The sequence below is a fragment of the Trichoderma virens genome, assembly GCF_000170995.1.
Source record: "Trichoderma virens Gv29-8 chromosome Unknown TRIVIscaffold_75, whole genome shotgun sequence".
NCBI classification, from domain to species: domain Eukaryota; kingdom Fungi; phylum Ascomycota; class Sordariomycetes; order Hypocreales; family Hypocreaceae; genus Trichoderma; species Trichoderma virens.
The window spans coordinates 31503-54058 of NW_014013674.1; the positions used below are offsets into that span (position 1 = coordinate 31503).

Sequence of the window (22556 nt, forward strand, 5' to 3'; positions counted from 1 at the left end):
CAGCGGCTGCAGTAGGAAAGTCAAGATATATTCAATGTGGCGCATCATGCAAAGAACCTCTGGATATAGATGCGCTTTAGGATTAGTGTAAGCATATAGGCGACTTGTTTGTTGCGGCCAACAGAGTATAGTGTATTGGGTGAAACAAGAGTACTCCGTAGTCTCCATCTCAGTTCTCAACTACTATAAGCTGGTGTCACATTTTCCAACCGCAGTTATTGCAACCTCCTGGGGTTAGACCACATATGTATATCTGTTCTACGGAGAATATCACATGTACAGTTTAAAACAAGGTTAAAGTAAAAACTTCGGAATCCTTTTTCCCTTCCCCCAATTGTGCAAATGTAAGCATACTGCGCCTAGTCGCCACGGCTTTTCCGCATTTAATTGACTTCACTATAAGCTGGGGCGAGTAAAGCTGCTCATTGGAGGCAGCCATTCTAGTACGTTCCCCCACGTAGTTCGCGAATACATTACCTAAATGGGGAGCAGGACAATTGCCGTAAAACCGAGATCATGCGACGCAGGATATGTGGCTTGCTTCTTCAATACGAAGTAGTTGCTGCCTGGAACTCTCACTGGTCAACTGTACGAGCCGTATATTCGTATGTCGGGGCAAAGTAAGCAAGCAACGGCGATAGGGGAACACGCCCCCCAACTAACATGACTATTGGAACAACGCGGCTCAGCCGTAAACAACCAGCTACCTATTTAGGTAATACTAGGAAATGGGACAGGGAGCCAAAATTTATACAGCTAACGAGGCTTAATTGTATCGTAGTTGGAGATTATTTCTGGTTAGTTGTTTGATCGTTCCATAGAGGAATTTATGAAACAATACGTTCTGGTCAATAAGCATGTAACAGGCTATATCGAGCTTCAGGTGATCCAGCCACATAATAGAGAGAGAAAATAATCTATTATACATGCAGATACTAGATATGATGGTGCTTCAAGCTTCCACCGTCTCATTTAAATAGCTAGGATTTTGATGATTCCTGTTAAGAACTATTTACAAACTCCCTGTCAGCGTAAATATTTTTAATGGCAGTTTATCCCATCGAGAACCTGTCCCAGAGCCCTATAGAGGTTCTTGATACATAGACACCCGTCATCCATCACCCACCTGCCACACCGTGAATGACAGTAAACTCCAGCACAATAAATGCAATGTAGCCAGCAACCATAGCCCCACCAATCCATCTCGAAAACCTAGCGCCAAACCAGACTGTGGCGGTGAATGCAGCCGTCGAGGCCCATAAGACCGTCAGTTCCGAGATCGTCACATTGCCCCCTTCCAAGGTTCCCTTTGTGTTAATCATAATGATGCCGCAGCAAAGGGACAGAAGGAAGATGTTACTGCCGGCGCAGTTAGCAACAAGGATCCCAGGGTGGCCACGGTAACCACTCATAACAGCTATAAACTTTTCAGGGAGTGTAGTGGCTATAGCAATAATTATGACGCTAAAGAGTACGTCGGAGATGCCCAATTGGTCAGTGATGTTAATTGCCGCTTGTGAAATCACGTAGCCCGCAAGGCATATAGCAAGGAATCCAAAGGATAGATAGAACCCATGGTATCCGAGCCGGTGACGGTGGCGACGTTGCCTCGCGTTTGTGCTGGAGTTGTCGGCAAGCAATCTTGTTCTACTTCCCACGGAACTCGTATCATCGTCATCGTCATCATCACTATCATCTGAATCTTCTGGCGCCGTAAGAACCCCTCGACCAATTGCCAAAGCGACGAGCAGGAAATAGACTCCGAATGCCGATACTAGAAGAGGCCCACAAACTAGCCAGGTGATTCTTGTAGAGAAATAGATAATTGGAGTCACCAGTGTAGTTAGGGCGAGGGTCATGAGAGAGTAAATTCGAGAGCTCCTGTCGAACTCGACCGTCTGTCCCTTCTCATAGCACAGAAGGCCGAGGGAAAAGGCGCCCAGGATATTGGAGATGGCCGAGCCAACGACATTACCAATGGCCAACGAAGAACGGCCCTGCGCCAGGGACGCGACAACAACCGCAAGCTAGTGGTAAGATCAGATTTGTTTCCAGCAATTATGTGATATGACTACGTACCTCTTCCCATTCTGCGCCTGCAGTAAGGAGTCCAATGACCACCTCGGACACGCCTATGCGTCCCGCGATTGCGGCTGTGTGAGCGATAAATTTATCAGCCCCGAACTCGAGCAGAAACAGTGTCGATATAAACGCCCCGATATTAAACGCAATTACGCCCTTCTGCGCCATTGTAATGAGTTATTAGTCTCTTGTTGGATACCAAGGTAGCCATGACGGATCCAGATTAGGCTCAGGAAACATGAAATCAGCACTTTGATCTTCACACTAACTAAATAGGTGGGGTTCATCAAGTCTCGTGTTAGCCATGACATCAAGTTGATTAGGAGCTATCGTAAGCTAGCCAATTTGTTTGGTAGTAAATATGAGTTTCCTTAAGTAAATAAGCCGATGGTATTAACCTTTTGTCACCAAATAAAAAGCGCATTCAAAATGTATGTAAATTAACTCGAAAAGCGATGTTTGAACAACTCTCCAGCTTCAGAACGCACGACAGCCGAAGAGAATGAAGACAACAATGAATCTAAAATTGTGACGACGCTTTGCCTTGTCCAATTCATGGGAATTGAGGCTGAAAGTAATTGCGTCTTAGAACAAACTCTGAAGAATGAATGTAAAGCTACAATAACTGAACCATCAGGTTGGGTATCCATCTACATGCATTCCCATCAACTAAATGAACGTGCCTGTCCATTCACCATTATTAATCCTACACCATTTCCACATAATTATTTTCCATGCCAAGTTACACATCAGATGCAGACTCCAAACTTAGTTGGCTCCGGGATACACCATGCCGCCAGTGTTCGCCTTGTACTGCTCCGAGTTGCCGTTCCTCAAGAGCGCCTCGCGGTGCTCCGTCTCCTTCTCTAGCTGAATGAGGTTGCAGCAACCACAGCAGAAGGACTTGGCAATGTCCTCGATGCAGTTGCCCTCGAGATTGTACTTTTCGCGGATCGTGGCACGCTGCATGCTGGCGAGGATCCAGTGAAGTCCACAGCAACCAGAGCCGCAGAAGAGAAGACACTATAGGAGACAAAGCATATTAGTGAGATGTTCATCAAGTGGTGTCTTATGACGTGCAATGCAAAACTAAAGACATACGGAGGTGTTGACGGGCTCATAGCCCTCCATGTTGCCATTCTTGTTGATTCGGTGGTGAGTCTTGCCGAATGTGACACAGGGGACACAGCAAGTGATGAGGCAAAGGTCAATGGGGTTGAAGCAGTCGAAAAGGTGTGTGGCCCAGCCCGCAGCACCAGCCGGGGATCTCGAGTTGACATGCTCGCCAGGTCGAGACAAGACATCGTTGAAGCGATCCTTCCAATGATTCACATCGTTATCGTCGATGGGCCCACCCTTGGCAGGAGCAGAGGATTGAGCAGGTGCTTGAGCAGGAGCTGCAACCGGAGCAATAGGGGTCTCAGTGGGAGCAGACATCTTGACGGTGGGTTTTGGGTATCAAAAAGAGGCTGTAAACGGTGTGAATGAGTGACAAAGGGTGAAATAGAAGGAGTACCAAGTAAGTTGTTAGAGAGCGTGTAGTGGCTGACGGAACAAGACGTCAAGAAGTCACGAAGCCAACAGCGGCATTGAAGAACACCTGCCGTCACATATATATAGAGAGATACACGAATACGGAAGACTAGCTCCAAAGCCAAACATTCCTTCTCTTTCAGCATTAGATGCCTCACACAGAGCCGCAACATGTGCGGTCCGCCCGAGGCAGACTGACACCCTGTGATGCCTATCTAAAGGGGGGCCCAGTCGTAAGATTGCTGTGCAATCCTGCCCGGGAGGCTGTCAGTGGCTGCTAAGTTTGCTATTGATAGCAATAAGCATACTGAGGCCCACGCGCGAGAGCCCAGACATGGTCATTGGCTCTCTTCAAGCCGCCAAAACGGCACGCTCATACACATTTCATCTAGCGTGGAGACGACCTCTTTCAGCCCTGTAAACTAATTTCAGCCGCGTCTGATACCAGTTGGGTAAAAGATTGCTATGATTGGCAAACTTGCCCAAACAATACATGGGTGTCAACGCCATCGAGCAGTGAAGCTGCAAAAAGGAGATTACGAGGTGGGCGATGCTTTAAGCAAGTGTCTTTGGGTTAACAAGGACAAGCCTAGTAGCAATGGAAAAGCAAATTGAAGCCTAAAAGGCCAACACGAGCGGACAACGATGGGCTGCAGGAAAGACGAAGGATGTGAAAGATGGTGGTGCTAATGATATGATACATCAATCTCGTCTCACGCACATGAAGCGGACTCGCATAGGCCGAAGCCGAGGAAAACGCGTCTCCTCGGCAGTCGTGTCTCCCCGCCATTCGGTCGCCTATCAAAACTCTGCAGGCTATCGCTTGAGCTGAGCAGCCATACGGATGCTGGCTCTCGAAAAGTCACGAGCTGCCGCTACTGCACAAGACCCCCGTGCTAACGGCAATTGCGAGGAAGGTTGCCTGGATAATGACAGTACAGGCCCGTTTGCTTTTTCCCAGCCGGTTGACTCATATGACGCCACGGCTGGATGTGAAGCAAGAGGTTGCATGGGGAAATTGCAGTGAAGCCATCAAGGGGACACTCAGGCATCAACACTTGTCAGAGAAGAGCTTTGGCGAGAGGTTCAAGCCAATGGCTGATATCTCAGTTGACCGGCTTCAGGGTCACAAAGCTGCCTTGACGCTAAATCGAAGCCGGGAGCGACACAGGGGCCACATCTCGGGATAGGCCAGTGTCTTATTGGCCCAAATGATAAGAGGAGAGAACTCGCTCAGGCCATAAACGTCAGTAGGCTGTTCCACAATCAACCTAAGTGCGTCTTGGCGACAGCTGTGGCTTTAGAGCTGAGATCCCTGCTGTCTCAAGAGCTTTCCGATATCCCCGTCGGCATGGTACAGCTAGCTCTGTTGGCGTTTCGACCCTTGTTTTTTTTTTTCTCTCTCTTTAGTTTTTTTCTTTTCTTTTTTCCCGTTGCTTTTTTCTTCTTCTTAGACTAGTAGTGGTGAGGCTGAAGTTCGGGGTGCATGATGAGGCCGTTTATGGCTAGGGGTGGTGGACAGGGGCAGACCGGTGAGCGTCCGGCATTGCAAGATAAACAAGGTTGACTTTTCAAGTACAAGATGGTACGGTACTCGCGTTCCTTTCGGTAGTTTTCAAAGCTTGTGATGAGTTGCTTTGAACATAAATAGAAACGGGCTTGGCCGGTGAAGACGGTCTAGCCTTTGCAGAGCCGACTAGCAGCAATATTGTTGAACTCTTTTCCAGAGACTACCAAACTATGCCGCAGGTAGCCTTCCAGGAGAGTTCCTCCGAATCGTTCGGCATTGATCCCCCCGCCCAGATACAAATCCAACCTTGCAAGGAGTCGGACGATCACTCCATGATTCTACCAGGGGGGCTAGCTAGCTGCAGTAAACCCATGCTCCCAACAAGACGCAGGGCGTACGCCAAATGCACTGTGCGGCCTGGAATTAGGCGCCGTTCTGGGTTAATCTGAACGCCGCAATTTCGTCTCAGTCCTGCAATCAGTGAGGTGGAAATTCAGCTTTCACGGGTCTATGATTTATGGAAATAGACAGACTTTGACTGCTTGTTGGTGACATCCTGGAGCCGCATGCTGGTGTTACTCTAACGGTACACGCATTGCTTGTAAGGGGAGCATGTACAGCTTGATCCGGCTTTGGGGAGCTCTCCTCTTACCCTACAGTTTGTCAAGAAGCAGTTGGGAGCTCGACGGAATGCCTCTTGGTGAATCATCACATCATTCCATGACACGATGATAATACCAAGTCTGATAATTGCTGATGTCTGGTTAACTTGATGGGGGAATGGTAATAACCATCCAATCCATAAACATTGAAATGAATACATTATTGCGGGACGATTTCACCCCACCACCACAAGCCTACGTAAACAACAAGCTCGGAATGAGATCGGGGCTCATACATGAATGCCCTGAGAAAACCAAGAAATTGAATCTGATATTGTCTTTATCAATCACACTCCATTCTCGCCATAAAGATCCTCTTGACATGTGATAACTCTATTTCATGGACCTCATACAAGGTAAACCCCCCTAAACCACCTGCGAAATTGGGCCAAGTCAAGTGTACCAAGTGGGCTTCACCTTTAGCTCTATCGGATTTGATCTTGTCGTCGCGTTGCAAGATATTGATTGAGCCGAATACCGATCTTGCCAAGATGTCCCCTCCCGTTGGGCGGGGTTTGTTTGTAAATGTGTCTGCGATATAATACCAGTCCCTCGTATGACGCGTAAATTGAACACCAAGACGCCAATCAAGCCCAAATAAAATGTCACGGAGATATCCCTGGCCTGGCGCCTCAATCGCGCCTATTCCCGCCAAGAACACCACGGCTCTCCTCATCATACACAGCCAGTACGGATATCGCGACATTGCGGCATGGGGAGACGGTGCCTCCAATCCTGGCTACGAGAGCAACGTTTCCAATCTCATTGCCAAGTTCCGCAGCATATTTGCGGCTACTCCCCAGGGCGAGAGGCCAATCATTATCCACGTCCAATTTAAGACGGTATGGACCGATTCCCCCCTCTTCACAGGCAAAGTCGGCCCATATGGAGTAAATGGCGAGGAGAAGCGCGCCATAGACTTCTTAGAATGCTCAGTGCCATTGGTACAGAGGCCGGAAGGCCCTGTCTTTGTGTACACGTTTGACGAGCCTAATGGTCCGCCTACGCCACCCAAACCAGACGATCCTCCTCGTCCACCTTCAGACGAGATCCTTATGACGTCTCACGGACACAGCGTTTTTATCAATACTCCCCTAGAGTTTCTGTTGAATAAGAAAGGCATTAAAACGCTTCTCATTGCTGGGATTCCAACAGATTACGCTGTTAGTACCGCTGTGCGCTCAGCACAGAATCTTGCCTTGACTGGGAAGTGGGGAGGCCGGGGTAATATGGAGGACGTTCCACTATCGTCTCTATGGACCGATGGCTCTGGTGTGTATGCATCCATGGAGAACAATGAAGGTGATAATGGTGAGCTTGCCGTTGACATGCCCCGGATCATCCTTGTTCACGATGCTACAAGGGCATTTGGCAAGGGAGGAGTGGATGCCGAAACGGTCCATCGTGTGCATGTAGAAAGCTTAAAGGAATTTGCTGAAGTGCGAAGTGCTCATGAAGTAATCAGCGCATTGGGTCAAGATTGATGGAGAACCGATACACAGTGACGATAATGTCGCTTGACTACTATATCATTAAACAAGTCCTGCCTGAGCCGAGATTAAATATACTCTAACTAGTATCTATCATGCCACGCTGACGTGAAATGTTCTATATCCTATAGATCTTGCTGGGGTCCACACACCTCGCTCATTTTTGCCAAAATGCGAGTTCAGCTACTGCATGAGACCAAGACAAATTCAGGCAAAGTCTGGACGCTGGTCAACCTCTCGTGGTGTTGCGTCGAATTTCTCAACGTGATTCTTGTATATCTTTTTATTGCAAGTGGGAACGCAAGGGCTCATGGACCAGGCCGTCCCAGAAACAGAGGCCTCGAGCTCAAGGTTCCATTGCTTCACCAGCTCTGCACACGGGCCGCCCTTGACCCGGACGACTTTAATCAGCGGCCTTTCTTTTTTAATATACTTCAAAATCTCGTCAAACGTTCCCATTTTGTTATATAAGTTGTAGACGCGTCTGTTTTCGATGAGAAGCTCAAGGCAAGTGACGTTGGTGAAGAGCCTGAAGGCCTTCATAATAGTATCATGAGCCCATCGGAGCTTTGGTGTAAAGGTATCATCAGAGTGGCGTTCGCAGGTAACCACTCCGGGCACATTGTAGCAACGCGGCACACGGCAATTCAAGACTTTATCATCGAACCTCAGCGTCAAGATCCTGACGCTCTCTCCGATATTGCCGCCAAGAAGTATGCTGTTTGTGCAATCGGGCATCAGAAATGCTTCCTCGTCTCCGTGCGGAATCTCACCAAATTCCCTGGTGATGGCGACTTGCAATCGCCTCTGGCGCCAGTAGGCAAGGCTTCCCTCTCCCCACATCTGCTTGCAAGATCTCATCAGGTTGTAGACGCTGAAATAGTTCTTATTGTTATTGGTACCTCCATGTAGCCGTTGATGAAACCAGAGCTGCTCGATTCTCCAGAGGCACGCTGCGTATTTGTCCCAAGGAATCTTTTTATTAGGCCAGTGGGTCTTGGAACTCTTGTTGAAGTGAATAAAGTGCATGAGAGCAAGAGTGAATGGGTTCTCATCATTATGCCTCTCCCCGTAGTCTTTGATGAACATGAGCAAATCGAAATCTCGCCCTTCCCATAACTCGTTAAAGATCTTGAGGCGAACCTCCAGTGGCATCTTTAACAAGTGCAATCTTGGGTAAAGCCATTGATGGCCTCCTTCCAGAGGTGCGGGCAGACTAGTGGAAGCCCACTGGTTCTGATTTTTGATAGAGAGTTGACTATTTTGAGACATTTTGTAAAAAGCGATAGAAAATAAAAGGCTATGTAAAGATTGGAAGATGATGCAATCCTAATGAACAGTGAATAGAGCAAGGAACGGCGGCTTCGTTGGTGGTGAAGATGGCATCTCATCCACATTGCGGGGCACACAGCAATAAATACATGGAGAGATATGGACAAGGCTGCTTGGTAAATACAGGTACATGTGCCTGAGAGGGTGTGATTGCATGTATCCCGTGCAGTAGATGGATGCAAATAAAAAGCAAGGTTACGATCACACAGTGCGAGAATGGCAAATACGCGAGCTCAGAATGTATCAAGCTGAAGCCTTTTCGCCCCCGGTGCATTAGATCCAATCATAGCATCCCACCTGGCGGCTGGAGGAATCGAGTGAAACATACATACGCATGGATTCATTCATCACACATAGGCGAGGTAATACTACTGCTGCAGCTGCACAATAGTTCCATGCCTTCTTTGAGTCTATGATGGTATGAAAGAGAATGAGTATTGCCTATCTATGTCTACGTATGTTTTGTACAGAAGAGTGTCGTGTAGAACAAGCTAAAAAATGGGGGCATAAAGTCGTAAGTGTTGGTGGTACATGTAGATATAATACAAGCTGAGCCTGTTATTTCGCAGCCCATGCTGCAGGCTCATAAAGACTCGACCCCGGTACAAGTGAGCAAATCTTCCAAACGAAGAAGAGAGAAGAGGATGCCATCATATCATTTAAAAAGAGTGGTCCTTTAAACGATCCTGTGACGATTCTCCAATCGTCTTTTCCACCTCTTCCAACTTCTGCATCAATGCGCCGTCATACGGAGGAGACTCCATCATGGCCATGACAAACGGACCCTGGCCACCCCAAGTGCAAGCATGCAGCTGATTGCGCAGCTGCGAGATGAGGCTATTCACATTCCTGTTCGCAAAGAGGCCTGCAGAGTTCATCTCCAGCAACATGTCGAGCGCCGAGTTGGCGTCACCGAAGCGATGCCAATGAATCTCGGCCAGCTTGGAGTAAAACGGCGTCGAGACACCGAGCACAAACGACGGCAAGCCGAGCTCCTTGATGCGGGGGAGGATCTGGAAGATGTACGGCGACGGGCGAGCAAAAGCCGTGTCGAAGAGGTCGAGGGCCGTGCTGAGGAACCGCGAATACAGCGGGCCGTGGATGTTCATGACGCGCTCCTCGTCCTGCGAGGCCATTTCCGATGCCGCTTGCTCTTCTTCGCTCTCCAGAAGTGCGGTTTGCTTCTTGGATTTTCTGCCCTTGGAGGCTCCTGACCGCTTTGCCTGTGCGATATGCAGCTTTTCAGGCAGAGAAAAGACTTCCTTCTCCATCACGCCCCACAACTCGGCATCAGTTTTGCATTCCTTCATCAGAGCTTCTACTCTCTCACACTCTTCGCTTCTCGCGCGCTCCCGATCTGTGCGCTCCGCCCATGTCGCCTCATCGGCACCGTCCAGCTCCATCATCTGGGCATCCTGTGCCGAGTTCGAATCCGAATCCCGAGGCTTGATCTCATACAGGCCGAGAGCAACTTGCGCAGCGTTTTGGAGCGATCTGGGATACCGGCTCAGAAATTTCTCCCGAAAGTCCGTGATGCGGGCCTTTTCCACGAGTGAGCGAGCCGAGCCAGGGCTGTCCTTATCACTGCTCGTGGGCGAATCATGATGATTCTGCAGCCCATCTTGCAGATGCCGGATAGGGCTTCGTCTCTTTGCAGGTGGCATTTTCCCTTGGGCGATTTCATGGAAAATGCCCTTGAAAATCTGAGCTTCTGAAGGCGTGATGGTGGAAACTCGCTCCGAGTCGATGCTGGCCAGCTCTTGGTCTCCAGACTCCCATTGGAAGGGAATGGAATTGTCTGCAGGCCGTTTAACCCGTCGAGCAGAGTGAGCCAGACGGGCGAGATTCAGTGCAACAAGAGGTCCCCTGACAGCCCGGCGAAGGGTCTGTGTTTGATACAAGAACGGAAGCATGGTTGAAGACATTGCTGGCATGAAGAGATTTTGACGTCCGAGTCTCATCTTTCAACTCTCGAATCTTCAAAAATTCGGATGCAATTGCGAGCATATCCAAAGTGTTTTACACGGCTAAACTTCGGTGAATGGCATTCAACGCTTTTTGCTCTGGATGACGCTCTGATTCCTAAGAAGCCAGTCCCACTAATTAGGGATAAATTGATAATTGATGCGCGTGACTTCGCGCCAGAACAATTAATGGCAGAGACGCGGTGCCACGCGACGGCTCCGGCTTCAGCTCCAAATTCAATTCGCCTCAACCATCGCTCACTTTTTGCTGCGCTTATAACAGCAACCAACTAATTGGCCTCTGGCGATTTGCATTCGCACGAATTCGATTCTAGCTTGACTTTTCGATTTCCTCCTCTCAACAGCCATTCCTGCACCCGCAACAAGATGGCGCCGAAGAACGAAGCTGATGGGCTCAGTGCCTTTGAGCGGCGTCGACTGGAGAACATTGCTGCCAATAAGGCGCTTCTGTCCGAGATATCCGTCACGGCCAAGAAAATAATCCCAGACAAGCCAGCATCTAAACCATCGGCTCCTCGAAAGAAAATCAAGGCAGAGCCGGTTGTTAGAGAGCTTCGGCGGGGGACGCGCATGAGCTCACGGCTTGCTGGTGTTGCTGCTGATGATGAAGTCTTGAAGCGGAAGTTGGAGGTCGAGGCCGAGCACCAGGCCGAACAAGTCAAAGCAAAAAGACTTCGAGTTGGCGACGACATGAATCTGGGCGACATTGTTGTGGACGGCAAAAAATACACAAGCAGCATGGACGGCTTAAAGGGCATCTTTCGAGGTGCACAGCCGGGGGTACGAACCTTCGAGTACGACGCAAAAGAGGCCACAGATGGCGACCTAAAAGAATTGCGGCAGCGAATGAATGGCTTGAAGCTCTATGAGCATTGGATTCCCAATGGTGAGTTGTCTAAAACCGGAGACTTCATCGCAATGCTAACGGCCAACTCTCTTCTATAGACATTAAAATCACGCCCCAAAGAGTATATGCGCTGGGCTTCCATCCAACAGAAGACAAGCCGATAGTGTTCGCGGGCGACAAAGAAGGCGCCATGGGCGTGTTTGACGCTTCTCAGACAGCTCCCGAGGTGACCGACGAAGACGAAGACATCCCCGATCCTGTTATTTCTGCCTTTAAAACACACGCAAGGACGATTACATCTTTTGCATTCTCTCCCATTGATGCGAATGCCGTATTTTCAGCGTCATATGATTCCTCAATAAGAAAGCTAGATCTGGAAAAGGGTGTCTCTGTCCAAGTCTTTGCACCAGAGAACGCATACGAAGACTTACCCATCTCGGCACTGGAGATTCCTTCTGCAGAACCGAACGTGCTCTTTTTCTCAACTTTGGATGGGTCAGTGGGCCGCTACGATACCAGGACACCAGGCAGCCTCGAGCTGTGGACCCTGTCTGAACAGAAAATTGGAGGATTTTCTATGCATCCTCTGCATCCCTATCTACTAGTTACCGCCTCTCTTGATAGAACTATGAAGGTATGGGACCTACGAAAAATGAGTGGGAAAGGAGACTTGAAACACCCAACATTGCTTGGAGAGCATGAATCGCGGCTATCTGTCTCTCATGCTTCATGGAGTGCAGGCGGCCATGTCGCGACATCATCATATGACGATACAATCAAGATCTACGACTTTTCCGAGGCCTCAAAGTGGAAGCCGGGTCAGAGCATCGATACGAAAACCATGGAGCCCGCACACACCATCAGACATAACAATCAGACGGGCAGGTGGGTTACCATCCTGAAGCCGCAGTGGCAGAAGAATCCGAAAGACGGAATCCAAAAATTTACAATTGGTAACATGAACCGTTTCGTCGATGTATATGCTTCAGACGGGAGCCAGTTGGCTCAGCTGGGAGGAGACGGTATTTCTGCCGTTCCAGCTGTGGCTCACTTCCATCCAACCATGGACTGGGTGGCTGGCGGAACTGCAAGCGGAAAGCTATGTCTGTGGCAGTAGATGGATTTGGAGGGTGTGGATACTTGCAAAAATGATGGCTTTAGTCTGTCACTTGTACTAATGATGCATTGACATTAACGACGAGGCTGTTATATCTCAGTTATATCTTCCTGATGGCTATACCCAAGATATTGCTGATAATGGTGGGGAATAGTTGCTATGGCTGGAAAATGCGGGGTCTACTCTCCTGGACACGCCGACTTGGATTTCTAGATCAGTACATAGCTAGCTGGCAACAGACGGAAGGGCATGAATAGAATTTTGTTCAATTATCTAAGGTAATAATTTTCTCTATTGGCGAGGCAGACGTGATCATACCTGTAGCTATCTTGGGAATTTATGAGGTCTTTGTTGCTCGCAGATGAAACAACTCCGTTAGTTCTCCTTCCCCCCTTCAAACACAGTCTCCATTTCCGTGCCACAGAGCGTGAAGCCGCATTTCTCGTAAAAGGGGATGTTGTGCTGGCTGCAGTTTAGAATCGTCTTTCGGCATCCTACGTTCTTCGCCACCGAGTTCAAGGCGCCGAGCATGTAGAAGCCCAGCCTCTTTCCTTGATGGTCCTTGGAGACGCAAATCTCTTCAATGTGGCCAACAGTGGTGCGGTTTTGTATACTTTTATTCCATCCCCATCCTTGTTAGAAGCAAGAAAGAAATATATGTGTGCCATAGAAACACTCACAACTTCTTCTCAACAATCACGGCGCCTGTGCCCACGATCTGCCCCTCATGCTCAATGACAAGATAGTAGTAGGGGCCTTTGCCGCCAGTGTCCATATCATCGTACCGCTCGCTAAACTCCTGCTCTGTGACATTGGCCATCCATGTCAAATCGCGAAGACACTCAAGAAATCCCTTGGCATAATCTCCCTTTTCCAGAGGTCGGATGGCGAATCCCTCTGGTAGAGCCGCAACGGCGTCGCTGGACAGGAGAGATGCGGGGAATATGGGGCTTTGGGCGGCCATTGTAAGTGAGGACTCTGCAAGAGGGGCGAAAGGGAAGCACTTGTGGGAGCAGAATTTTGTATTTTGTATGGAAAGAGGCGTTCAATTTGTGTCTGTAGTTGAAGATATCATTGATTTAGGATCAAAGTAAGCAAGCTATTGGAATGTATTGATTTGTGACGTTACATGTGAATGCTATCCCGTATACTTGCGTAGTGCCTCCTCCGGACTGTACGCTAATTGTCTTGCCCCATTGACCGTCTCGCGATAATCTGCAGTCACTTGAACAATGAGATCAAAAATATTAAACTACGGTTGTGATGTGTCTGCCGGAAGAAATCAACAGCGTTCCTTTAAGTCTGTACGACTGAAGGAAATCGAAGCTGTTATAAAACGGTAGGTATGCCGATGACGGAGCTCTTGCAAAGGCGGCGAGGCCCATCCCGTGATATAGCGGGAGTGGCATCTCTAGTAGTGCCCGGCTTATTTGAGATGGAACATTGAAGGCGCCCAGTTAAATTAGAAGGCTAAAGTGGACGGGAGACGGCTTCACCAAAAGGTCATCCGACTGATCCGATTGAACAAAGAATCAATATTTTCTTTGTTCCGCTTCTGGCAACTGTTCATGGGAGCAAGCAGCACTGATTCTGTGGCAACACGGGTCCAGATGAGTAAGCTCAGAATGCAAAAGCTAAATGGCATTACTCAACAGTAAGATTAGAGTCGGCTCACGTACAGAATTACTGTGCCTAGTATGTTATCTACTAAAACAACAAAGGGATATCATATGTACATATATACTATATGAAAGAGCGAAAACGAAAACGACGCCCGAGACAAAACAGGGACAACCAGAGAGGTGGTCGCACGGCATAGACCAAGTCCGCCTTGCTCAGCCAAAAGCGGCAGCGTTACCCCTGTGCTGCGCACCCTTTCCCGGTTCGTACTCGTACAGAGCGAGATGCAAGCTCTACGGAGTACATGCCAGGTACTGTGGAATATGAGGCAGTGCAGCCTGTGATTTTGAGTCTTACAGCCACCTTGGTAGAGCGATTACTTAGTACTTGCAGTACCTACCTGTATGTCTCTCCACGGAGGTACATGTGCCTTGTACTTACAAGCTTGGATGGTCATCACTTGCAAACAAGTCCGAGCATACGACTTCCGACTCGCAAAATCCAATGCTCGCAAAAAGAGTCAAGAGCCCAAGCAAGTATGAGCAAGTCACTCGTCACCTGTTACAAAGAGCCCCGGTGCCCATTTCTTTGTTTACACCGCACGTCATCGTAAATCCCCCATAGCCCGTACATGATCATATCACATGGGGAACCGAGTGGAGGCAGAGCCACGGGCCGGACTAAGACGCCAACGAGTGTGACTTGTGTCGCCGCCTGGGCATTGCGCATCGTGGAGATGATAAACGGCCCGTCGTCGATTGGCCTGGGCGATTCACCGAGCTGCACGGAATATTACTTCTGCAACTCCGCTGCATGTGCAGAGGAACAATCACAAGATAACGACAGTGCGGCGTCGCCCTCCCTTTGTTGCAGTGCGCCTTTATCGATAAGTGCTCCCTCTGGGTACCTTTAGTGCTTGCACCCATTACCACCACGGTACCTGTAGGAGCGATCTACACAAAGAACCGCCCTATCTGATGCGAAGCCTCCTCCCACCCACTGACGTACCTCGTACCTCTACAGCACACCATTGAAGTCCTACGGCGCTACTCCAGCTTGCAGCTTCACTGTCCCAGGTACAAGGGGGTCCTGTTTACAGCGAGCGGTGTGTCAAGGGCGGATTGCGAGCGCAGGTACCCAGCAGGTACATCCAGGTAGCCCGGCAGTCCGCGAACCTTATCAGGTACTAATCGATGCAGCCATACATGAGCGGCTCCCACTTCATCACCACGCAACACACACACATCATCTCAGCCTGAGTGGACGCAGATCCCCAAGCAGCCTCTTGCTCCTGTGTGCTCTGTCTGTGTCTGCCGAGCGCTGCCTTGCATAACCTCAGGCGGTTGGCGGAGCTGGCGGTTGCCTGGCCGTTTGATCGCGGCTGCACGTCTTCCGTCATCTGCATCACTGTGCTGACCCGCGGCCCATTGAGAAACCTAATCCCAAGCCTTCTTCTGGCGCAGTCTCCGCATCTCCAGGCAACTCTAACCATCTAGGCCGGAACTTGCGTCTGCCTTTGCCTCTGGCCAATATGGCTACAACGCCCACTCCCCGCCGCATCAGCCTGGACGGCCAGGACCATGTCGAGCTGCCGCAGACCAGCACCACGCACGACGACCCGACACCCACGGCTGAGCTCCCTGAACCTCTCCAAGGCAGCGACGACGAGACAAGCGAAAATGCCGACCTGCACAAGCCCAGCCACATGGCTGTGAATATGAACCAGAGCATCTTTGGCTTGATCGCCGCCGCCGGTTCTCGGGTCGACTTCAACACGCGGTTTGACGACGGCAGCAGCGACGAGGACGAGGGGGGCAGCTTGAAGCCCCCGAGCGCGCGACACCGAGACCTTTCGCAAACGGCAATATTCGGGTCATTGCCGCCCAGGGATAAGAGACTGGGGCGCGGGAAGCAGGTTCCCGGCCACAGGATGTTAAAGTCGTTTGCCTCTTTACCCAAGAGGAAGAGCAGATCGGGAACAGGCTCCAGCCGGCTATGGGAACCAACCCAAGAGGTGGACGAGCAGAGCGAGCCTAGTGAACCTTCCTCTCCCAAAATACCCTCACAGCAGCCGGACGAAGACGTTCGAATAGCGCCCGTCATGAGCAGAATGCTGGAAGCCAAGGCTGAAATGGCTAGCCGATCTAGCTTCGACATCGAAAGAGACTCTTCCGGTCCGGATCGCACAGATGAAGGAGAGGCAGAGGATGAGGCAGAGGACGACGAAGATGAAGACGGGGAGGACGCCACAGCGCTGGCAAAGAAATTAATGGAAATCTTCAAGTTTGATGAGCCCGAGCGAGTTATAGAAGGTTCGTTTACGCTGCATTGCGCCTCCTGTCTCGAAATCAATACTAACAAGCTGCCATTTGTAGAGTACCCCTGCTGGCTACTTCATAGCGTACTGCTCCAAGGTTACCTATACATCACGTCCAAGCACATTTGCTTCTACGCATACCTTCCAAAGAAGACGGTAAGACGGATCGTACCAAGAAATGTATTGCTCACCTTGGCTAATCATAATCCGCATATAATATAGCACGCCGTCACCAAGTCTGGTTATCTTTCAAAAAGTGGCAAACGGAACCCTAAATACAACCGTTACTGGTTTCGCCTCAAAGGCGATGTACTCTCGTACTACCAAGATGCAACAAATTTGTACTTCCCGCATGGCCATATTGACCTTAGTTTCGGCATATCCGCTAGCATCACCGACGAAGACAAGGAAGGTGTGCACTTCTCAGTGGTAACGAGCCACCGTACCTACAACTTCAGGGCCGAGAGCGCACCAAGTGCAAAGGAGTGGGTGAAAAGCCTGCAAAGGGTCATTTTCCGAAGCCACAATGATGGCGACAGCGTCAAAATATCTCTGCCCATTGAGAACATCATTGATGTCGAAGATACCCAGATGATGGACTTTTCGGACACTTGTAAGATTCGGGTAATAGATAGCGATGAGACTTTTGCTATTGACGAGGTGAGTTTCAATCGGGAACCCCTTTTCACGGGGGTTGAAAAGTTGCAATTCTAACATGTTCGATTTGTAGCACTTCTTCTCATTCTTTACTGTTGGCAAAGAGGCCATAAACGTCATCAAGCTTCTGGTAGAGAACGCATCTGCCGAGGGCCCAACCGCTGGTAAAGTCATTGCCGCTCAGGAAGGAGAATCCTCAGACCAGTCTTCATCACCACACATCTCTGGGGGCGCATTCCGAAATCTAGCTCGTGTCGACAGCGCACTTACAACCAAGTTTCTCAGTACTGCGCAAGAGGTTGTTTCTTCAGCATCGCCCAAATCAACAAGTCCTAGCCCACACCCCAGCGCCGATGAAGAAGGTGTATTGAGCTTGAAGAGCTCTCGGGGCAGAGGATCCAGCGATGACAGAAGACTAGAAGGCGACCGGCACGCTGAAGAAAGGACATCGTCGCGGATAATGGAATCGTCAGAGTCCAATATGTATTCCTCGATTGAAGAACCGAGCTTCGCTAGCCTCACCCAATCTGCGTTTGAAGATCCTTCGGCAAGCCAGATTCTCAGAGGCAGCGATGTATTCCAAAGTCCCACAATGAGACACTCACAAACCTCCAGCCGGGATTACAACGAGTTCAAGGACAAGGCCCCCGAGTCAAAGCAAGGGCAGCAGGGCTCAGCGGCAGCAAGTCAGAGCGAGGGATCTGTCTATACAGGGTCAGCTGAACCCCCGCGAACGTCGACGCCAACATTACAGAGTATTACCAAGATGGGAGCGTATCCTCTACAACGAGCGGGCGCGTTTGCCGACTACCTAAACAAGACGGGTAAACGAATGAGCACTCTCTTTGCAACCGAGTCTATGGGCTATGTTGAAAAGGTATCTGGCATGTGGAAGGGCGAACGCAAGCACTACGATGAACCAGCCGGTCTACGACCTGACGAGGATGAGCTGGAAGAGGATGATGATGGCCAGATCAAAACTTCTAATGAGCGATTTCGAGCGCATTTCGCACTTCCCGACACAGAAAGGCTGCAGGCCACATACTTTGGCTACATCATGCGTGTCCTGCCGTTGTATGGCAAGATCTACCTCAGCGGCCGGTATTTCTGCTTTCGAAGCTTGCTTCCTGGCACTCGAACCAAGTTGATTCTACCCCTGAAGGATATCGAGAACGCGCATAAGGAGAAGGGCTTCCGTTTCGGATACTCTGGCTTGGTTGTCGTAATCCGCGGACATGAAGAGCTCTTCTTTGAATTCCGACAAGCCGAGATTCGCGACGATTGTGCGGTGACACTGCTCCAATGCCTGGAAACTGATCGTAATCTTCAGGAATCCGGGATTCTAGAACAGCACTACAAGCACGAGGCAAGCGCTGCTGCTGCAGAACGGGATGCTTTGAAACTAGCGACAGGGGACGTGTTTGCGGATCGTGAGCTTCAGCTAGCCCAATCAACCGCGTCGCTGTCTCAGGCCCCCAATATCCTGGGCGATGACATGGAGACATCAGTAATCCAGTTCAAGTCGCCGCATCCCATGAGAATCACATGCCTGACAATCGGCTCCAGGGGCGATGTTCAGCCTTACATTGCCTTGTGTAAAGGATTGCTCAAAGAGGGTCACAAGCCGCGGATTGCGACTCATGCTGAGTTCCAGGGATGGATCGAATCTCACGGTATTGAGTTTGCTTGTGTCGAAGGTGACCCTGGAGAACTCATGCGCCTCTGCATTGAAAATGGAACGTTTACCCTTTCATTCCTCCGAGAAGCCAATGCGACGTTCCGAGGTTGGCTCGACGATCTTCTTGACTCGGCGTACAAGGCTTGTGAAGGATCAGAGCTTCTCATTGAATCGCCATCCGCCATGGCAGGAATTCATATCGCCGAGAAGCTTGGCATTCCCTACTTCAGAGCATTCACAATGCCGTGGACAAGGACAAGGGCATACCCCCATGCCTTCATCATGCCTGAAAACAAAATGGGCGGTGCCTATAATTACATGACCTACGTCATGTTTGACAACATCTTCTGGAAGGCTACCGCGCATCAGGTTAACAGATGGAGGAACAAGACACTTGGCTTACCAAACACTGGCTTGGAAAAGATGCAACCCAACAAGGTGCCGTTCCTATACAACTTTAGCCCGAGTGTTGTTGCGCCGCCTCTGGATTTCTCAGACTGGGTCAGAGTCACTGGTTACTGGTTCTTGGATGAAGGCGGCGACTATAAGCCCCCTCAGGAGCTGCAAGAGTTCATTTCCAAGGCAAGGGCCGACGGCAAAAAGATTGTATATGTTGGGTTTGGCTCCATCATTGTCAACGATCCGGCAAAGATGACTCAGGAGGTGATTGATGCCATCCTCAAAGCCGATGTTCGATGCATTCTCTCCAAGGGATGGTCGGATCGCATAACTACCGGAAGGGACGAGCCCACTGGGCCACCCATGGCAGAGCCGGTGATGCCGCCTGAGATTCACGTCATCAAGTCTGCTCCGCACGACTGGCTCTTCAGACAGATTGATGCGGCAGCGCATCACGGTGGATCCGGCACCACCGGAGCCAGCTTGAGGGCCGGCATACCAACCATCATTCGGCCATTCTTTGGAGACCAATTCTTCTTTGCGAGTCGCGTAGAAGATTTGGGCGTCGGTGTGTGGGTCAAGAAATGGGGAACGAAATCTTTTGGCCGGGCTCTTTGGGAGGTAACGCGTAACGAGCGGATGATTGTCAAGGCCCGGCTCCTAGGTGAACAGATTCGCAAGGTAGGCAGAATCCCCCTTGTTTCCTCTGTCTTCTGAATGCATAAATGTGCTAACAATCTTGCAGGAGAGTGGCGTCGAAACAGCCATTCAGTCGATATATCGAGATATGGAATACGCGAAGAGCCTGATCAAGCATACAGATGGACATTTAGAAACAGAAGAAGACGAGGACACGGAAGAAAGTTGGACATTTGTCCGAGGCGACGAACCAGATCCGGATGTGATTACGACCAAGTTGAGCGAGGGATTGGATGGCGTGGCATTGGGTAACAATAGCAAGGCGTCGGGCAAGGCATGAGATGAACGATTTTTTTTTTTTTTTTTTTTTTTAATGAAGCTATGTTTTGGGGGGTTTTTTTTTCCTTTGGATGAATGGAGGGCAGCAGGATTTTCATTTTACATAAAGCCTAGAACAGGTGTTTTTCTAATGCTCTGCGTATGTGTTTTCTTCCTTGATGCTTTTCACGGATTGGATATGGCCATCTTCCTCATTTGGATGGATGGAAACGAGATGGGGTGATAATGTGATTGCTGGTTTTATGGCTGGAATAGATTGTGCGCTATAGAAAGAAGAATGCAAATCGTATGGTCACATCTATACGTGGTTGTAATGAAAGGAGTGGTCAAATTAATGGATTAATATTCGTTATTCATAAAAAAAGTTGAGCATATCAATGTCATAAACCATCATAAACCAGCCCAGAACGACCAGACCAAGCAAGCAAGTGAGTACGCCCGAAATCCTTCCCCATGCTCCCGCTTCAGTAAATAGAAGAAACACGAACAGAACAAAACGCCGCCGAATCCATTTACACGCACAAATCTGTCGTTGTACGTGTTCGCGAAGCAAGCAAATTACCATCCTTGCTGGTGCGATTATCCACGAAATCTGCCAGCGGTCGGGAATTGGCCACAGCCTCCCACACGTCCAGAAACGCATCCTCCATACCGTCGGTCGTTGGGTCTCGTTTTTGATACACGATGCGGCCCTGGGCATCTCGGACGGCCTGGCCGTTGGCATCTCGGACAGGCTCGTTCAAGAGAAGGAAGAACTCGGGCCAGTCTCGCCAGGGAGACGTTTCGAGCGCCGTCCTCCAGATGCCGTCCGTGTGAGCGATGATGGCGTCTTCCCACCGCGCCGTCATGTGAAGGCACTCGCGATACCAGTCCATCATCCCCTGCATGTCGGCACGCCACCAGCCGCCAAGGATGGTGCCGCCAGGCAGAATCAGCTGCCTCGAGATGACCCAGCGGGCCAGGGCGGGCCAGAAGACGGTTTGCAGCACGTCCAGCTTCTGCTGGCGCGTAACACCAAACTCGCCAACCCGGAGGACATAGATGCGATCGGTCTGGGAGGCATAGACCCAGTCGAGGTCTCGATGGGCTGTATCGCCGTCCATGGGGCTCTTGTGGGTGGGATAAGGGATCCGTTGAAAGTCTCCGTACATGATGCAATGTTGAATGGCTGCAGTGCCCTTTACTTCTTCTCTTTTTTTCTCGTTTTTTTCCCCTGTCGTATTACCTCTTCTTCCCCTAACAGTAGGTAATGCAATGATGATCCATCAATGGTAGAATGTAATAAGAGGATGGATCCAGCACTAAAGGGAACATGCGTTTGAAGGTAGGACAGACGGCGCGCAATTGACGCGGCAGCGAAGAGATGTAAGTAAAGAGAGAAAAGAAGTGGATTGAGTAATTCTGAATCAAAGTCAGAGAAATGAATCACATCGAAATTCATGCAAAAGACGGGGGCTGCGTCTTTTTTGTTGACGAGCTTCAGAGCGCCGTGGCCATCACCCCATATCAGCCCCTAAGGTATCCAACAACATGCAACGCAAACAAGGCAAAACCCAAGAAGGCCACAATGGGTAGCATCAAGCCAGGGATGGCAGTCCGGGGAGGACGAGAAAAGGGCCCATCTCATACGTCGATCCGCGGCGCAGTGCCGTCAGGCTAAGACCGCAGGCAGAAGCAGAAGCGGCGAATAGCGGGTATGATCGGGATGAAAGCGGAAATGGCTTGGCCAGACATTTGAGCTGTGGCAAAGTCCTGGCGATATGATTGTATGAGTCGAGGGGCGGGGCCCAGCACGGAGGGCCAAAGTTCAAGCCTTTGTGGAGACTGAGGGCCAAGATGAGGCTGGGCACAAGGGGACTTGAGTCTTGGGATTCATCGGATGCTGCGTTACATGTCCCGCGATAATATGACGAGGTCCAGCCACCGAGGCCGGCAAAGTGAGCCTGAGGGCGTTAGAAACGGAACCAGGACTCCACACCACTCCGTGGTCGGGCAGACGCGCGGAGTAATACAGGCTCAAGCAGCAAGGCCCTTGCTCTCTCTCAATGCACCATCTTTGATGCTTGTGAGGGTCCCCCAGCGATAGTTTCACCTGCGGAAGGCTTGAGCCGGCAAACTAGATAAGGCGGACGGCTCATTACGCAGGGGGATGAGCAATCGATTCGGACCCAAGGCTAGTTTTTGCCTTTGCGATTGGCGATTTCCCAAGTGGCCGAAGCCAGGCCGGGACCACGAGAAAATGTGGCTGCTGCGGCGCAACTTTCTGGCTGTTCTCAATCGCGTGCTGCTGGGAACCAGGCCAAGGATGATGATGCCTAAGGGCACTCCGAAGATGCCATTCGCTCGAAC

General features: G+C 50.1%; 9 protein-coding genes across 9 annotated transcripts; 3 read left to right on the forward strand and 6 right to left on the reverse strand.

The window, feature by feature from the left end:
• Window positions 1-1118: 1118 nt before the first annotated feature.
• Window positions 1119-2250, reverse strand: TRIVIDRAFT_51695 (Ca2+ transporter; the record flags this gene model as incomplete). The annotated part of the gene is made up of 2 exons (XM_014099762.1): window positions 1119-2027; window positions 2080-2250. The coding sequence occupies 2 exons, from the start codon at window positions 2248-2250 to the stop codon at window positions 1119-1121; spliced, it is 1080 nt and encodes a 359-aa protein (XP_013955237.1).
• A 600-nt stretch (window positions 2251-2850) lies between these two features.
• Window positions 2851-3519, reverse strand: TRIVIDRAFT_192377 (uncharacterized protein; the record flags this gene model as incomplete). The annotated part of the gene is made up of 3 exons (XM_014099763.1): window positions 2851-3105; window positions 3184-3438; window positions 3487-3519. The coding sequence occupies 3 exons, from the start codon at window positions 3517-3519 to the stop codon at window positions 2851-2853; spliced, it is 543 nt and encodes a 180-aa protein (XP_013955238.1).
• Window positions 3520-6449: 2930 nt separating this feature from the next.
• TRIVIDRAFT_8175 (uncharacterized protein) lies at window positions 6450-7265 on the forward strand (the record flags this gene model as incomplete). Its single annotated transcript, XM_014099756.1, has 3 exons — window positions 6450-6662; window positions 6777-7025; window positions 7080-7265. Coding segments are annotated over 3 exons (648 nt in total), but the record flags the coding sequence as incomplete, so codon positions are not given.
• A 219-nt stretch (window positions 7266-7484) lies between these two features.
• On the reverse strand, window positions 7485-8549 carry TRIVIDRAFT_202256 (uncharacterized protein; the record flags this gene model as incomplete). The annotated part of the gene is made up of 1 exon (XM_014099764.1): window positions 7485-8549. One exon carries the CDS (start codon window positions 8547-8549, stop codon window positions 7485-7487), a length of 1065 nt encoding a protein of 354 aa, XP_013955239.1.
• A 782-nt stretch (window positions 8550-9331) lies between these two features.
• On the reverse strand, window positions 9332-10417 carry TRIVIDRAFT_117661 (uncharacterized protein; the record flags this gene model as incomplete). Its single annotated transcript, XM_014099765.1, has 1 exon — window positions 9332-10417. A coding segment is annotated over one exon (1086 nt), but the record flags the coding sequence as incomplete, so codon positions are not given.
• Window positions 10418-10960: 543 nt separating this feature from the next.
• On the forward strand, window positions 10961-12558 carry TRIVIDRAFT_70190 (uncharacterized protein; the record flags this gene model as incomplete). Its single annotated transcript, XM_014099766.1, has 2 exons — window positions 10961-11480; window positions 11540-12558. The coding sequence occupies 2 exons, from the start codon at window positions 10961-10963 to the stop codon at window positions 12556-12558; spliced, it is 1539 nt and encodes a 512-aa protein (XP_013955241.1).
• Window positions 12559-12809: 251 nt separating this feature from the next.
• Window positions 12810-13580, reverse strand: TRIVIDRAFT_78343 (glucosamine 6-phosphate N-acetyltransferase; the record flags this gene model as incomplete). Its single annotated transcript, XM_014099767.1, has 2 exons — window positions 12810-13171; window positions 13239-13580. 2 exons carry the CDS (start codon window positions 13520-13522, stop codon window positions 12934-12936), a joined length of 522 nt encoding a protein of 173 aa, XP_013955242.1.
• A 2129-nt stretch (window positions 13581-15709) lies between these two features.
• Window positions 15710-20208, forward strand: TRIVIDRAFT_59553 (glycosyltransferase family 1 protein; the record flags this gene model as incomplete). Its single annotated transcript, XM_014099845.1, has 5 exons — window positions 15710-16490; window positions 16554-16651; window positions 16718-17155; window positions 17226-19910; window positions 19975-20208. The coding sequence occupies 5 exons, from the start codon at window positions 15710-15712 to the stop codon at window positions 20206-20208; spliced, it is 4236 nt and encodes a 1411-aa protein (XP_013955320.1).
• Window positions 20209-20334: 126 nt separating this feature from the next.
• Window positions 20335-21358, reverse strand: TRIVIDRAFT_202261 (uncharacterized protein; the record flags this gene model as incomplete). The annotated part of the gene is made up of 2 exons (XM_014099768.1): window positions 20335-20470; window positions 20730-21358. The coding sequence occupies 2 exons, from the start codon at window positions 21356-21358 to the stop codon at window positions 20335-20337; spliced, it is 765 nt and encodes a 254-aa protein (XP_013955243.1).
• Between the last annotated feature and the right edge of the window lie 1198 nt (window positions 21359-22556).